This window comes from Tigriopus californicus, chromosome 10 (genome assembly GCF_007210705.1).
Source record: "Tigriopus californicus strain San Diego chromosome 10, Tcal_SD_v2.1, whole genome shotgun sequence".
Classification (NCBI taxonomy): Eukaryota; Metazoa; Arthropoda; class Copepoda; order Harpacticoida; family Harpacticidae; genus Tigriopus; species Tigriopus californicus.
The window spans coordinates 5,331,589-5,349,527 of NC_081449.1; the positions used below are offsets into that span (position 1 = coordinate 5,331,589).

Below are 17,939 nucleotides of genomic sequence, written 5' to 3' on the forward strand. Positions count from 1 at the left end.
TACTATCCAAGTTAAACCGAACGGAACCAGTGCGGGCACAGTGAACACGAGGAGCAAGGAGGGCGAAAAAACATGGGCAGAACAGTTTCGCTTTTAGCGTGTGTCCTCTTTGAAAGGCTGTGCGTGACATGGAACCGGGAACATGACACCGAGGATTGGTAGGAACGAGGGCGCGACAACCGCCACCATCCCTCCCTCGCGATCCTGTTCCCACTTCTCAGTTCCAATAGCCTTTAAGATATGGTAACGAAGAGAAGGAAAAGCATGAGGCGTGCGTGTTCGTGTGACACAGCCAAAGAAACTGAAAGATTCCAACAATTGCTTGTGGCGACCTTCTGTGACTATACATACAGAACTACTACATAGAGCAGTCAGAATGAGACCAAAGACGCCGCTCGTGTTAGCCTTCGAAGACTTTTATTGCTTCCTCCCTCTTCGTCTGCTTCGCCTCCTCTTCCTCCTTTTCTTTCCCTTCTCCATTTGGCTCCACGAGTTCCTCGCGGTCCTCATGCCGTTCCAATACCACTTCCTCGGACTTGCCCATTAAGGCTGCCGCTCTAGGCTAAAGCCTGAATGGTCGGCTAGATGGAGGATGATGACGATGATGTGCCCTTAGAACCGAAACTACATACAGACAGGCGGGGAGGGAGGGACACGACGACCATAAAAATTGCCAAGTGAAAAAAAGGTCAGGTACGTTGGCTGACATCGCAATCATCGGCAGGATTTTCGACATTCATCGCCCTAGAGATGTCAGACCTCTTCACACGCCTAAACATCCCGACACAATGATCATCTGTTGATCGGCGATGGGATTGAGCCATGTCACCCACGACCTGTCCCACACCACGAGTAACAACTACGCTCTGACACCCAACCCAATCTTTTCATCCGAAGTTGAACCTCGCTTCGTCGATTCATGTGATCTCCCCAGACCGGTTTTCCATCCTGCTCAGTTCACCCCAGAATCCTGTTCAAGCGGAGAGCATCCACTGTAGATCCATCTGATGTAGATACTACCTACCAAGAGAGATACTAGTGGTTTCATTCGTACGTCTGCCATTCATTTCACACTTGTGTCGTTCGAATCCGACACTCCCAACGAGCAGGCAAGCCGACAGCACTCTGTTTATCACCTCCCGTCCATCGACAGCCTCCTGCTTATCCTCCTACTTCTCCCTACTCCTCCCTACTCCTCCCTACACCGCCTCCACTCGCTCTGCTACATGTGACTGAATGAAAAACTTGATGGCACACACACAGTATTCCTCTGATATCATCCGAATCCAGACAGGTCTTCAAACGCACTTGTGGTGATTAGACTTCCTAGTGGGTGTGACAGCCACGGGTTGGATTCAGTTTCTCGGTTGCCTTCCTCTGTGTCAAGACAATTTCAGACAGCACCCTCCAACTTCAGTTTTTTGGCTAGCACTCGTGTTTTGGCTGACAGCATACGTATAGTAAATACATACAAGCCGATACCCGGATTAGAGTTTGGAGCATCATGCATAAGGACAAGATTGACACGGGAGATGCGGACCTGGACCAGAATCTGCGTAACTGGTTCCAATGGAACAAGTCTGGCTCCAAGGATGCCGAGGCCATGTGGAGCTTGGTGAATGCGGGCAAGATTGACGAAGTAAAAAAAGCTATGAAAAAACGGCTGGTGTTTGGCACGGCTGGCATAAGGGGTAAAATGGGCGTGGGGTGAGTATGGGAAGAATACGCAATGTGTTATACAGGACTTCATTGGATTCCAACGTTCGAGTTATAGTTTCAGCTATATCAATGATTTGGTGATCATTCAAACGTCTCAAGGGTTGGCCAATTACGTCTTGCAAGCCAATAAGAGTCCGGATGTGGTATGTATAAATTGTTGGATGATGGGATGAATCTGTTAATTTCTTTCCAACATTGTCCGCTCTAGGCCAAAACGATGGGCGTGGTAATTGGGTTTGATGCTCGACACAACTCCCATCGATGGGCTCGTCTGACCGGAGGCGTATTTCATCGGCTAGGCTTTACGGTTTACTTATTCTCCTCGATTACGCCCACCCCTTGGGTTCCATTCACGGTTCAAAGCAAGAAAGCGGCCGTGGGGATTATGATCACGGCTTCGCACAACCCGAAGCAAGATAATGGATACAAAGTGTACTGGAGCAACGGTCCGCAAGTATGGCACAAGAGCCTCAGCTACTCACGGGCAAGAGCACTAATTTAGAACCTGGTCTATTTTAGATACGCCCTCCTCACGATGGAAACATTTTGGAATCGATTCAGCATCATTTGGTGCCGGCTGCCGGTGACGAATCATTTGACGAGACCTACATCCAAAACTACAATGACAAGAGTAACCCACCCGTGATCGACCTCCTGGAAGTGATGTCCAATGAATATTATGAGGTCTTGAACCGGGGACTCATGAAGCGGACCAACAACGAGGAGTACAAAGAGAGCATTGTCTACACTGCCATGCATGGCGTGGGGGCCAATTTTATTGATAGAGCTTTGGAGACGGCCGGGTTTAAGGCCTTAGTTCATGTCAAGGAACAGAGAGGTGAGAATGATCCGAGGTTTAAAATATGTTAATGCTGTAATGCGGTTATTTTGTTTTCGTTTGCCTATGAGTAGAGCCTGATCCTGAATTTCCCACGGTGGTCTTCCCGAATCCTGAGGAAGGGAAAAGTGCCCTTAATCTAGCGGTAAAGACCGCGGATGTGATTGGGAGCATCCACATCCTCGCCAACGATCCGGACGCAGATCGACTGGCAATTGCGGAAAAACACAATGGGTGAGGCGAAATCTGCTATCATCCCTTTTTTTAGACCTATAGATCTAGTAAAGAAGGTGTTTGCTGTTTGCAATTCAAGTTCGATTTTTATCGCAACGAAGACCATTATTGTGTTGCGCTAAATAAGAGACTACGCTAAGTCAGTTGTGAATTCGAATGACCCTCTGGAGGAATTTAGACGTTGTTCGTTTGTTCTACTTGCAGTCAATGGAGAATATTTTCTGGAAACGAAATTGGTACTCTATTAGGCTGGTTCCAGTTCATCAGTCATACGACTCACAATCCGGATACAAATCGTGCCAACTTGTACTTTATCGCTTCCACTGTCTCATCCAAGATCCTTCGCTCGATTGCCAGAGAAGAGGGCCTTTCCTTCGAGGTAAATGATTTAGAGAGACTCATCTCGTTAGCATGACATTAATTTTCTTGCCTTTGAGATGTTTCCAAGTCATCACTTCTCGCTCCTCACTTAATTATATATTCCTTTCTCCGGCCACTTCATTACGCTCTCCTTTTTATTTGAAATAAGTAGCAAACAATTGTACATCTCCTCCACCTGAATCACGTACTCTTTGAGGACCTAACCCACCAACTGTCATTTTGTAAAAGATAGTGATTATTTGACCATCAGATCGTTTACAGCATAGCGCCCTAATACTTTCAAGAAAATGATGCATCATGTCGTTGAACATTCGACTTAAATCTAACCGAGGTATGAGTAGTGTAAAAGAACACAAAAGAAATTAATAGCCCCTAACATGACACAAATTGAATAAGTTGAATTTTTTAATTACTTGGTTATGTAAGTAAGTAGTAGATAAGTTGACACTCAATGATTTTGAGGTCCAATAGAAGAAAATGACTCGTAAATGGTTATTCCTTTTCCGAGTTGGACTATTTTAGCTCTGTTCCAATCGATAAACTTGTGGTCCAATCTCGAGTTGGGAATATCATTCCCAATCAAGTTTTAATCGCCATTTCACGGACCTAAAATCAACCTCAAATTGTTCTTTCAATCTCTTTATTCTGGATGATAGAAGAACGAGAAAAAATTGACCTACTCAATCTCTTGTTATCTCAATTTCTTACAGTTTGGGGTTTCATGATTTTGGCCACAAAGTGTGTTCTTTCTGTCAAATTTTAAAAAAGACGCTTGACCCAATGACTTGTTTAGAAAAATGATTTGAGAGCTATCAATACTAGGAGTTTTATCAATGACACATGGAACAAAAACATTGACACGCGTCTCCGTGTAAGAACAAGTGGGCCTGTCAGCCAACCAAATCTGTGTTCAAGTGGCTCCTAATACCAAATATTTCGTTTTTCGCTCTCAGGAGACTTTGACCGGTTTCAAATGGATGGGCAACCGCGCCGACGAGATCGAGAAAGAGAATCCGAATCTCTCTGAAAGCGAACGCAAGCACGTGCTCTTGGCTTACGAAGAAGCCATCGGATTCATGTGCGGTACGGCCGTCCTTGACAAAGACGGCATTTCCGCGGGGTTGCGTGCGGCTGAGCTCATTGCCTTCCTAGGAAAGAGGAACCAAACCCTGACTGACAAGCTGGATGCTCTTTATACCACGTACGTTTGCCAGCAAACCTTTGATACATTTGTTTGATCTGCAGCCTCTTCCTCTTTTTGATCAGTTGTACCTTGAAAAGTCAGACGCACAGTGGAAGGCTGAGAAACGCTTTCATGAGTTTGCTTTTTCAGATTAGCTTAATTTTGTTAAAGAAAAACAGGATAATTTTAGTCAATGTCTGCAAATTTTTCCTCTGTTTTATACCCTGGACCTTGAAAAATTAGATGCACGAGGGAACGCGATGAAACTTTTCATGAGTTAACTTTTTCAAATTGGTGAATTATTTTTTAGAGGAGAAGAGGAAGACCATATTCATGAGGACTGTGCCGAATAAAATAGAAATGTGATCATTTTAACTTTTCTTTAAAGGCTCTGAAATGCGTGGAGCTCTCTCAAAACATGGTTTTAATGACAAAGTAACCTGTGAGAACAAAGGACTCAAAGAAGAAATCTGCAGTGACTGAGTTAATGAGAAAAAATGCTTTGGTTGCGCTTAAAATCTCACGCAAAGGCGACAGACTTTTACTATTAGTAGACAGGTGTTTGAAGGTTATTACTGGGTGTCATTAATTAAGAAAACAAGACTGGTTCAAACGACTCGCTTTCGATCGTTACCGTCTTTCGGCCTTGGATGTCGTTATATCTGGGAGAAGCCATCTGTGCCAAAGTCTCCAGCTCAAAATGATGAGAGCTAATGGCGAAGGACAAAGTTATTCGCCGTCGTCTGAAATTGGATATCCTTGAGATCTGATACCATTGTTCTCATTCCCAACTTGTCTTTCCTTTTGCAGGTATGGCTATCATTTCAGTGAAGCCAATTACTTTGTGATCGAAGACTTCGACCTAATCCATGCCCATTTCGATTATTTGCGAAACTTCCAACAAAAACCCAATACCGTGAGTCTCGATCATATGATGTGCTGATGGATGTTCTGAGCGACCTTTTTTCTGGCTACTTGACGAATTCTCTTGGATCCATGATTTTTATGTCATGGAGAAGCAGAGTTCCTTTTTCTGTTCCTATTTTTCCACTTTCTTAAAAGGAAAGTTTCCCTCATATCAATCAAGGAGGTCGTCGTTTTCTGCTCGTTGTGTAAATTTCGACCAACTTTTCGCACTGAAGAGCTTTTCAATTTCCAAAATGGAACCACCAGGCCATCTTGGGTGCTCTGAGAATACGTTGTCTGTGTGCTCAAGTCCAAGTCATTTAACTTTTCCACGGGAATGGACTTAGGGCCCAGCTCTATTGCAGTACTTTGTGAAAGAATTTATTCTCCTTCAACATCTTGAAGCCATTCACCAATATGGGCTTGAGTACCCTCGCCACTCTCCTGGCTTTTATCCTTTCAGTATCCAAGCGTTCTCAAGACGAAAGAACGGGAATATGCCGTGGTTTCTGTTCGAGATCTGACGACCGGTTACGATTCGGCCTCTCCCGACCTGAAATCCAAACTCCCAGCCTCACACGAATCTCAGATGATCACGTTTACATTGGACAACGGAACAGTTTTGACCATTCGATTGAGTGGGACCGAGCCCAAGTTGAAATATTACGCCGAATACTGTGCCAAGCCATCTCAAACGTAAGTACTCCGTGCTAGTCGGAACTCCGTAATTAAGTTAAAGGCCAAGCCTCAGCCTCTTTGCTTCCCTTGAAGCATTATTGTACATACAGGCTAGTACCCTTTGGCAATCCTGGCAACCTTTCGCAAAGGATCAGTTTTGGGTCCTAAAGCTATTTTGAGCTCCAGATATTTTGACCTTTACTTGGGAAGCTACGGTCTTCTGACGATTCTATCATTCATAAAAAGCTGCATTTTGCATACCCTCATACATTTTGTTATGTTCGATTGTCGTGGGTGGGTGGTTAGCTGGTTAGCTCTCCTGATGGTCGAAATGAGCACAAGCGGTTGGGGAGGAGTCGACGAATTTGGGCATCAGGTTTCGCATTCGAGCTTTTAAGGTATTGGAATGATCAAAAATGCCTCGCTTTCGAGGAAACCACGCGAAGAACTTCCAGAATGATAATATGTCCAGAGCAAGCTAAGCTAAAAGAGGGAACCGAAAGCAAAAATTCAAGACACATCTTCTCCCTTGTCAACACTTTCTGGTGTCACCTCAAGGTCGCCTAGTTGGTAGATTTCAAACCAACTTTGGGTGACAATTGGGTATCGGGTAGAAGGGAAAGCGCCAATAAAACTTCTTTGCAAGTGTGATGACACATCTAGATTTTTTATTCAATGATGAAGTATTTTCAATGCTCGATGGCAAAGTGATATTGTAGCTCTTACTGCAACTCGTTGGTCTAATATAGGCGAAATTAAAACTAAGACTTGCAGACTGGCCTTTCATCAATTTGGAGATGGTTTCTATCGCTCACGGAATCTAACTGAAACAAGATTCATTTTGGCAATAGCATGAAATAACTAGTTATTGTAAGCCAATGGTGCTTGTAAATCGAAATATTGATACTATACCGCTAGATAGCGAACTAACAAGGGCAAAAAGGGAGCATTAACTGATTTTGATTTTGCTTTCACATATATTATTTGATATTTGAACCTTGTTTACTTGAGTCAACTGGAGCCTGGCCATGATGTAATGGAGTTTTCTAATATTTTTTTTTGTAATGGAGTAGAACGTCTTTGATTAGGCACCTATTAATGTATAGTAAAAAATGCTCTTCACAAAGTGCTCATTTTTGCCGCCCTTTCACAAACAGCTATAACTTGCTGTGTTTTAAGCAACGTTAATTTTACACAATTGCAATCTATAATTTGTAGAGTTACGACTTATGAGACAAACGCGGAGGAAATTAATTTAGAGTACACGTTGCATTTTTCAATTCAGATGGTGTCGCCAACCTTCTGAGCCAGATTTTAAAAAAGTCCTTAGCTTAAGCAAAGTTAGATCCTCCTAATTCTTTTTTTAAGGTCGATAGGATCGACCTCTCTCGAGTTACCAAGTCTCATTTTTTTTACTTAGATGTAAAACGAAGCACAACACTTCAAGACTTATTTCTCTCTACTCACAAAAGAATAACTTTTGTATGAACTCAAATTCTCATGACGTCACGTCAGTTGAAGTCCAAACTCCCTTGAGTGGAGCCACGTGGAACATATATCTTTTTATTGATTTTGAAAGCTTGAGCTTCGTGGTTTCCGATGGAATTGGAAATATTTCTGGCTATCTCTTTTTTTCTAGCGACCGCAAGGCCATTGAAACCGAGCTCTACTCCATCGTTCAGGGATTTGTGGACGACTTTGTTGACCCAAAGAAGAATCGTTTGCTTTTAACGGCTTAGTTCCATAATCTCGAGGTCTGGGAGAAATCCAATGCGCCCACTCCTGATATTATATTACCAAGCATGGGCCATTGCATTGCATTTCCCTCAACCCATCCTTGCAAACCTCCTTTTAAACTACGTATATGTACACGTGTAAGTAATGCGACACTACCGTTTACGATTCACGAAGATGAGAGAACCACAGAGGTGATATGGCTCATCAATGCAAATCCAAGTAAACCTCCCAAACTCAAAATAGCGAAATCCAATGACGAGAAGTGAACCAACAATCATGTAATGTAATGTGTGCAAACCAGCTGGTGAAAGGAAATAAAACTTTTATTACATACGATTTCACAATCTTCTCTTTCTCTCTCTCAATGCCGGTTTATCTGCTCTGAGGTTGCATGTAGTAGATGGAGCAATGAGCAAAAAAGCTCTGTACTCGTCCTGATTTATGTCTACAATCATAACCCATAATGTTTTTCATCGAGAACAATTGACATGCGCGTGTCGAGAAACAGGAACGAATTAGTAGACAGACTTCCCGTTCTCGCCCCAAGCCTTCGATTGAGTTTGACAGGTCTAGGTAGGCCCATTACCCTTGCCAATGCCCAAAGAGAAAAGGGAGGGACGGGCAGTAGAAGGATGAAGGAGACTACTAGCGTTGATCTTCATCTAATATTATCACATGTCTATACAGTACAGGAAAAGGAGTGAGTAGGGCAGGGGAGGAACGGAGGACCACAGGCCAGTACATATTTCTTTGTTCCACCCTAGGAAGGGATCAAGTTTCTTCACAGAGGAAGTTGATTGCTCTTTAAGCCCTTCTTTTGTGAAAAAGGTGTTCTTGGCCTATCCTTGGGTTCGTGTCTCATAAGTAGAAGACGATTTCTATCAAAATGACGACTTGGATAACCAAGGTTACAATCAGGGGTTCGTTGAAAAATAGTTTGGAAACCGTTTTCATTGGCTCAAATTTAATGCTTTAATATTTTGAGAACAGGATTTGGTATGGAGGTCGGAAAATTAGAAAGACCTCGTTCGGACCGGAGTGTCAAAAGTTTAGCTGTATGATTTCCCCGTCAAAAATGGCAAACATAACGACTAACGGTTAAATACGATATGTTGTGTTTGGAATGGAACCTTGTCCGTCAAAGAGTGCTCCAACTTCCACGCGAGTAAGAGGTGCTTGGGATGAAAATATGCAGGGGCAATTTGAATCAGGTCATAGAAGGATGAATAACTTTGGGTTGGAGGCGATGACTAGGTCGATGTGTAAGACAAATGAGCGGATAAGACATTTGGAAGAAAAATATGGGATCACATTTGAGGTTCCAAGCTCTCCCCCATGGTAGAACTGGACTGGTCCAAGGAGGCACAATGTTGCAAAACGCCGCGTTTCCTTGGTTCCCGGAGATTCTGCACGGGTTTGGGGACAAGAGGCGTCGGATAGACGGTCACAATGCCGCCTGGATGCCAACGCAATTTCCCGCGCAATTCCTCGAGGGATCGGGATTTCGCTTTGTTGATACGTTTGAATTTCACGTCTTTCGGTTTGAGCACAGCTTTGTGGCTAGACATAACACGATTGTACGCGCTCTGGACTTTGAGCTCCTGATCGTTGTTCTCGTCGCTGTTGGCGGTACTGAGGTTGTTCTGAGATCCGCACGATGACCGCCTCGATCCAGTCAAACCGGGAGAGCCACAACACTCACAAGCGGCCACAGACGATCCAGGCGTGTGCCCATAGGAAGACCGTCGGGAGCAAGGTAAAGAGCAGATTCCAGTGCCGTATGAAGACCGCCTGGAGCAGGGTTGGGAACAACTTGTTCCGCCACAAGACCCGTCGGTTGTCTCGGAGTAGAAGATTCGCGTGGAGTCATCATCGGTGGAGTAGTCGTCCGAGCCCGCCAAGTCCGAATCCAGGCGGTAACGAAATCCAGTTAGGATGCATGACCCGCGTCGCGAGCTAAGAGGTGAGTCCACCATGGACGAGAATTGTCTCTGTATGGCTTGAGACTCGACGGTGTCCACACCCTTGTTGGTCTCTTTATTGTTGTCACTAGATTCCATTGACCCGCTCAGAATGGCTCCTCTATGGTGAGGATGAGGATGGTGATGAGGATTGTTGTTGTTGTGGCTCAAATTGTTGATCATGCCTCCTTGGGATTGTTGTTGGGCTTGATTTTGAGCTTGCTGTTGCTGTAGGTCTCCGTCTTCCTCAACGGAGTAAACTGTTTCCAAGATTTCCGGTCTCTTCAAGAACCCAGAATGTCTCTTGAGAGACATGAGTTTTTGTCGGTTGCTAATTCTCCTCTCCTCTTTGGTCTTCCGGCCAGAGAGTTGTTTTGGAGGCTCTGCGGTTTTGTTGGGAGAGTTCCCATCCCCCAAGGAAGTGTTGACAGTGCTAAGCCTTTGTTGCTGACCGTTGACCTTGACTACATCGGAAATGCTCCGGATTATCCTGATCTCATTGCACGTGTCCGTCCCGGAAGAAGTCGACGAGTTCGACTTGATCGAGAGGGTAGGCACCAATAATCGGACCTGAAACAAATCATAAGGGCCTCATTTTTCTCCAAAAAAGCACAACGAAACGAAGGAAAAAAATATGCCGAGTTCTTGAGAAGGCGATGGCCGTTTTAATTGGGTTCTCACTGGATGTCAATACTCACTTCTGCTAGGTTATCCTCCAACATGATCGCTGAGTCCGAATCATTTTGAGCGTCTTGTTCAAAATCGATTTTGTGATAAGATCCATCCGATCCCAACGATCCTTGCCCATCGCCGTCACACGGTTGAACGAGACTGGTTAAGCCCTCCAAAGCTAATTCCACTGACTCCGCTTCGTCCGCCAATGCAGCTGGATTGGTGCGGGTGGAAGCGAAATCGCTGCCATAACATTTCTTCAGAAGTCTTTTTATGACTCGTTGCTGTTTCAAAATGACCTGGACATCCAGTCGCAGAGGGAAAGAAAAAGAGACCGAGTGTGAATAATGACCAAAGGGTGAGAAATTGCATGTCGTCTGGTGCAAGAGTGATTATTTACCTGATCTTTCTTGCTCAAGGTGTCCTCAAGGGCCCTCTCTTTAGAACGAAGTGAGGACTCGAAGTGCAATAGTTGGGAGGTAATGTCCTCGAGCTGTTTCCGATGGTTGTATCGCAAATCACTGATTTCCACTTTCTGAAAAGAAGATCAAACCGTCCCAAGATTATCGTCGACCACGATTCGAGATTCATTCCCCCTTGACGTAAAATACGTGTTTTCGCAATCTCATTGAAAAACAAAAGGGAACGAATCGCAAATCCACAGACGAGCCAAACTAATAGAATTCCAAAGCAAATTGGCCCTCATTTTCAATCCAGATCTTCATGACAAGGCAGAAAAACCAAGTGAGAATGGATCGAGGATTGCGACAGCTCGAACCAGTTCTGTGCGACCAACCACGATTACCACATGGACAACATCACTCACACTCGTACATATGGGCTTGGGAATGCGATGTGAAATTGAAGGCAGAACTTGAAGATGCATCATCGATTGATATGCATGGTGGCATCATGACGCAATCGCATCTTGGCATGTGCATGAAACCCAGGTTTGGAGCTATTCGTTGCGTCCCCCACCCACAGGCATTTTTTCCAGTGGCAAAAAAGTATTCGATCAAGGGGGTCAAATTGTCATCTGAGAAAAGGGACTGGCCATCAGGATGTGCAGGAAGAATTAGGTCTCATTTCGCACTGGAGCCTTTGTGTGTTGGTGATTATTTATAAACTCCGGGCTCCAACGTTCACCTTGGTGCACCAAAGGTTGAGCTTACCTGTTGTCGAAGTTTCCTCCGGTAAGTTATGACTTGGTTCCCTTGGGCTCTTAACTTCTCTTTCAGGTCCTCAATGAAGAGTATGGCGTCCTCCATTGTGGCAATCTTTTGAAAAATGGGGGAAAGAGGAGAAAAACTTGGGTGAGTTTGCGAAAATAAATCTTCGGTGTACGGAAAAAGATGACACCAGACAAGGTCCGTGTCGAAGGCATAAATGGGCTCGGATGTGAGAATCATGCTTTCCCAAAATCGATTTAATGCACTATTCGCGGGAGAAAACGAATATGTGAATGGTCTGAGTCTACACTGCGATAAGTCTGTGCACGTTCAAGCCACAAGATTTGGTTGCAAATCCACTTCCTTAACGTTAATTTTAGAAGACGAAGAGAGCAGACAACAAGCGAAAACGTAGTCTTGGATGAGCTCTCCTTGTTACATGATTTATTTGGCTGGAAACTAAGCACACGTCTAGTTCGATCTTTGTTATTCAAACAACAGCGTTTGATCTCCCAATATCCCAAATAAAGTCGGGCCGGATTTGGAACAGGAGAATATGGAAAGTCGATTTGCTTACTTGAACGACCGGAGTGTTGAGCAGGGAGTGGGTTGAGCGATGTAAAGGATGATGATGATGATGATCAGTGGTGAAGTAAATGGGCGGAGAGTACTCATCATCCCCGCCAAAGTCCATATCTCCAGAGTTTTGATGAGTTGTGTTGGGACTGGAATGGTGAGCCAGTCCCGTGTCGATCCTTAACTTCTCCAGCGATATCCCGCCCGAGGTGTGATCCTCACCGGTGGGCGGAGTTGGGGGAGGAGGCGTAACATTTCCATTATTGCTATTCGATCCTCCCCCACGAAGGTTCCTCAACGATGTGGCGAAAGATGGAGCAGATATTTTCCGACTGGATAGTTTCTGCAAGAAAAAAAGAGACCATGACAGATCATTTATCTCATGAAGTTGTTTATCGTATGTTGCAATGAGGTTAAGGAGAACATAAACATGTTTCGGTCTCGATGGGAGCTTCAAGAGAAACGGGAGTGCAAGTCAAGACGACCAAACCCCAAGTTATTTGGTACGTGCATTGGATCCGCAATTGCCTTCCCTTGAATTTCGAGGATAGCAGGAAATTGAGGAAAAGAGGAAGAAGTAGAAGGTAGGCCATGACCAGGACATCATCCTTAGAGGAAGAGCGAGCACCTACGGGCTGCCTATTAAGTGACTGTTGCTCCTCCAAGTGCAAATTTGTGCACTATCAAAAGGACCCCCTACTTCCCAATGTGGAAAGAGGTCGTTGTGTGACTGCCATCCACGTACTAGTGTGTTTATGTAGTATAGCCAGCCACTTGAATTTGATTCGAGTCTGAAACCCTTGAATGCCTGTCTTATCAAAGAACTGTCAAAAGAATCCCTAATTAGACTGCACCACGTTAGATTCAGACCAAAATGCCACTAGAATAGGGGAACGAGAAATTTGCCAAAGTATGGAAGGCACACATATTTGGCACGAGAGAATGCGTGTGTACGTCTGTCTCTGCCTTTGTGAGAATGTGACTGTAATCACAATGGAATCGCATACCTTGGCATGCTTCCATTCCCCATACAAAGATCCTCTTGTCAAAAGCAAAAGGTCATATAAATTTTCATACATTAAGTCACACTCCAGAAACGATTACCATGGGAAAAGAGAAGAGGGACGTATCTGTCTTCTCGGAATTAATCCAATTTAAGTCTGGCAAAAGTGTACTCAAATTTCGGGGGGTACTTCCCACTGTGCTTGAACATACTACATGTTTGCTTATTTATGGCCAAAATGACATCTCAGCCACTTCTAAGTTTGCCTCTCTCATGTTGACCATATGGTCTGCCACGCACCATAAGAGTATGCTACGGATTTGTTGGGATAAATAGAGACAAGTTGTTTTTTTTCCAATCCATAAACCAGCTCCAGTTCGTCATTAAAGCTTGAAATGAGCGCCTTAAAAATGCTGTTGTTTAGGTATGTAATGAAAGTTCAAGATCCTTTTAAAAGGCTGAGAAATTTGCCAACCTGAAGTAAACTTTCTTCCCTTTAAGCCATAGTTAAGGCCCCTGTTTAAGTCGATCGAACAATCTCAGTCAAAGGACCTTCAATTGGACCGATGTCAAAGAAGGAAGGCTTCAAAGGTAGCAAATTTGGCCTCAATCCACTTGTAAACCCAATTTTCTCTTTGATTTAGATTCCAACAAAACAGAAGAGCGCCATTAATCACTGTGCGTAATGTGTCTTTAACAAAATCAGATCATTAATCCTCCAAATCCTACAGTCTGAAACTACCTTTTCAGCCATTGGGCTTCGTGCAAATCAATAGGATGTACTTTACAAAGCTCATTGCAAGTTCATAGAGCAATGAAACCGCAAACGTTGGGAAATAATTGACAAATGGACCAATTTGATGCCTGAGCGAATCAGCTCGTGGAACTAATCCTAAAAATCCCACAATTAAACACCAGCCGTATGAAATCGCAGCTAATTGATATGATTAAAGCTTTTAGCTGTTCAAAAGGAAACCTTCCATTGTGCACTACGATGTCGTCTTCCCATTAATACCCCGTTATCATGTGATTATGTCATTATGTACATCCGTTTATCTCGGAGACTTCAGCAAACTTTAGTTATGAATTGTGAATCTCAAAAAAAAAATCAAGTATTAATGCACGAAATCCTACAGATATGGAATTAAAATTGAAGAGAGTATTTTTTAGTCGCTTCAACCATGCATAATAACTCACTTGGCGAAATTGGGGCCCATTATCTAATCAGGAGAGGTGCGTGACAAAGTTATATAATAATGATTAAATAAAATTGGAATTTTCGGCCTCCTTTCGGTTAGTCACAAAGGCTTTTAACAACCCAACTTTCTAACGAAACATTTCACAATTAGATGGCTTAAAAGTGATATGAAAATGAATTTAGAGTTGTTGCAACGATCTGAACCGATTTGGTGGGAAACCCGTTCTCAGTGCATGATTCTAGAAGTCCGTGATTAATGGCACCAGGTAAAAGAACATTGTCCCCGCACGACATTGCATCAATTATTCCCTAGACATGTTTCTTCTCTTTGTACGTCGTTTTCATCTTCGAATTCGGTTTTGACATAAATTATTCGTCATCATATAAGGGAACGTGGAACGAAACGAGGGCTCCTTTGACTGTCATTGGAAGATGGCACACTCTCGGACAACCACTGTGTTCCTCCCATTGACGAAAGGTAAACATATGTGTGTTTGCTCAACTCATCCGAGTGCTTCTACGATGAATAGGAAACCAATTGATATGTAGATCAACACTGCTCCTCTAAAACTGGGTTCCAAGACTACATTACGTAAACAGGGAAAAGAAGCCTTTTTCAACGGCCACCAATCAACAAGATGAGGGTATATCATTGATTCTAAATTCCCACAAGTCCCCATTGTTGAACACAGGATAGAAAAAAGGCCCAGTTTTACTAACTTGCCGTGAGCTTTTTGCGGTCTCATTTTCTTCTATTTATCATTTCCTTCCAAGCATTCATTAAGTGTAGCGGTTCCAATTGCGACCAACACGGCTCTTGCAATCACAACCGTCACTAAAGCCACAAGTTGAGACTTGGCAACCACTATGATTTGAAATCAATTACTCCAAATAGGTAGACATGCAAATGCATACTTGGATATCAATGGTTGTCGATCTTGAAATTGGTTTCTTCCTCTCCATTCTTTCGCGCTTGAGTGAACGTTGAAATGAGAGTTATCCGAAGCATTCATGCGTGATTTTACCTTGTCAAGTGGTAGTATGTAGATGAGGCAAATCCATCACTTTGAGATTCTCAGTCCAAAGGCAACCAAGATCTGCAGATTGTCTTGATTGGAACTTTTGGCTAATGATGTAACTCGAATAAAGTGATAAACAAAATATTCTAAGCACAGCAAACAGACATCTGTCTGGCGATCTCCTTTTGTTTCCTCTTAGAGTTTAGCAGAAACGACATCCCTCCTAACGAGCCCACAACGCTCAAGTGTGTTCCAAATTTTGTCAGCATGGGTGGGTGAAAATTTGCCAACTTTTATCAGACTTGGCCACGTTGAGGACCATTAGGAGACAAACTTTGTTGAACCTTCTAACCGGAGCTTTCTCAGAGTGAAACGAGATACATAGTTGGCCATTCGACTAGAGTCTCCAGACAACTACTTCCTCTTCAGTACATGCAGTAATTCAAAAACCAACAAGTGAAATACCAAAACTCCCCACTAGAGGAGTTGGAGCTGAAGAAATTGCGCTTTCCAATTAGGACCCTTATTTGTAACGTCACACGGCCCAAAGAAAACGGGCAGAGGCACGGTAGATTGCTAAACAAACTGCTCTTGCCTTGCCTTGAACGCAATTTCTTTTCCAGATATTATGTGACCCGGGGCACTAATCATAAATAAGATTTCAATAGAATTAGCAAAAAACAACACAAACGCATTATAATTCAATAAAAAGTAATTGGCCCAATCGGGCCTTTCATTTGGTAGAGGTTCAAGGACAAAGCGCCCTCTAAAGTGCAGAGCGTAAAACATATTTCGTGCAGCTTAAGGGGGCTACATAGATCAAAACGTGTAATACATGTTCAAGAATTTACACATTTAAAACGAACTAATGTTATTCCAGACGAGGAGTAAGCGTAGATAATGAAACCTCGAAGTGATAGGCCTTGCCTTCCTATGCAATATCATGTTCATGTTCTTGAGCACAAAAAAAGAAGGGACCTTCGCTTGAGAACATCAGGGAACGGATGCGCAGGCTTATCTCAAGACTCGTGATCGACATCCCTCTTTCTGGAGCGTATCATTTCGGTTTGTGAGTTGGATCCTCTGTCAGATCTGCTCCACGCCTGTGTAATCTATGGATGTTTTTCAAAAGGACGACGTCATTTGGAGGGGCCTCAATTTGCTACCGAGGTTGTAGTTGTTTTGGGGCGACCATATTGCTCGATGTATATGGGAGGTTTGTTTACACACATTGGCCAGTATTCATGCGTTACAATACAGTACGTGAAAATTGGCTCATCTCTCTCTCTCTCTCTCTTTCTCTCGGCAGTCCATTCGGGTTTGAACTTGACAGTCCAATTATGGCTAGTTTGGACCACCAGAAGAGTTGCCTCAGACAGAGATGCCCAGACGGTTCACTCTGAGCCTTGTTCAAAGGTCTTCAGAGGGCTTTTGGGCCTCTTTGGGCTTTGAATCAAATAGGGAAGGTCAGCATTGCCCTGGATTCCTACAAGTCTAGAAGTTGCGAGGAGAGTTCAAATATTTGTTGGGTTCCCAATATTGAAGGAAAACATTGGGGTCCAGGCCCTAAGCGGAACGCCTTCCATTCAAATCAGATAGGGCTTTGTGCTCGTGTGTTGCTTCTCTTTTTTCAATAGAATGGGAATAACTGTTGCTACTGGCCATGGTCGAATGAATGGCTTTGTGGTCATCAATGGTTCTTCTTTACCTCCTTATTTTGATGCGTTTCTGATGTCTGCCCTTATCTTCACCACATCGAGTCATTCATCGTCATGATCTCGAATCTATCAATGTTCGTTAACCAGAGCGTTTCATACCCGTCAAGCGCATGAGTATTTCGATTAGTGGTTCCTTCGAGGAATGCCAGATTTGTTAGGGATCCATCAATCGGCAACAGTTGTGCATAGAGACAAAGACAGGCTATCTGACTAATTCCTTTTGGCAATGTGGACAACGAGACGAGATGACCATCTCTAATGCTACGTAATTCTCACCCGAGCCCACGTGGTTTTGGCTGGACTTTTGAGAGATGAAAAAACCGCGACTCGAATCAATGAGCATTGGTTTTGAACTAATTAGTCGCTTTTGTTTGTGCTTTAACTCCTCTTTGATTGCGATATAATTGGCAAGTCATGCCAAAAAGTCGGCCCATTTAGACAACAGTGCGGTGCACTTCGAATGAACAATTTGACACAAAAGTTTGTCATGGTGTGGTTGTAAAGCACATGTTTTGTGGCTTGAAATGACAGGGCCAATCTACACCATAGAAATGCCTCGGGGAAATGTACTTTACACACCGCCATTAGAACGCTACGTAGTAGCTCTTCTTGTGGAGTGATCTGATTTAGGAATCCTTTTTTGACATTTGTCCTCCAGACTTACATTTCTTGCCTTGGACGAGGACCGCTATGCATTTCTGGACGAGTCGCATCAGATTCAGAATTTTGACTTGTAATCCCTTACAACTGCGATTTATCCCAGTGGGGTTGGTAACCATGAAGCTGCATCTCATTCGCACGCATTGATGCAAATTCATGTTGCTAAGCCTTCTTTTGAAGTTAGGTGAAGGAAGTCAGTTTCGCAGTAACCAGACAGTAAAAAATATTTTCCCGTTTCCGTACATCTACAGTAGATAAGACTAATTGCCAACCGTCAAAAACCACAT

The 17,939-nt window shown here is 43.6% G+C and overlaps 2 protein-coding genes across 3 annotated transcripts in view; one reads left to right on the forward strand and one right to left on the reverse strand.

Moving 5' to 3' along the window:
* Positions 1-8,012, forward strand: LOC131888156 (phosphopentomutase-like). The gene is made up of 10 exons (XM_059236942.1): positions 1-1,707; positions 1,775-1,862; positions 1,928-2,173; positions 2,239-2,557; positions 2,632-2,791; positions 2,996-3,170; positions 4,126-4,373; positions 5,166-5,271; positions 5,725-5,957; positions 7,579-8,012. The coding sequence occupies exons 1-10, from the start codon at positions 1,505-1,507 to the stop codon at positions 7,676-7,678; spliced, it is 1,878 nt and encodes a 625-aa protein (XP_059092925.1). The 5' UTR covers positions 1-1,504; the 3' UTR covers positions 7,679-8,012.
* LOC131888155 (uncharacterized) overlaps positions 7,982-17,939 on the reverse strand; it is a 27,664-nt gene continuing 17,706 nt past the window's right edge. For both annotated transcript variants that reach the window (XM_059236941.1, XM_059236940.1), the window contains 5 exons: positions 12,056-12,397; positions 11,482-11,586; positions 10,710-10,844; positions 10,336-10,608; positions 7,982-10,207 (listed from right to left, as the gene is read on the reverse strand). In XM_059236941.1, the coding sequence (XP_059092924.1) occupies positions 8,984-10,207; positions 10,336-10,608; positions 10,710-10,844; positions 11,482-11,586; positions 12,056-12,397 (2,079 nt within the window). In that variant the 3' untranslated portion in view covers positions 7,982-8,983. The remainder of the gene's footprint in view (positions 10,208-10,335; positions 10,609-10,709; positions 10,845-11,481; positions 11,587-12,055; positions 12,398-17,939) is intronic.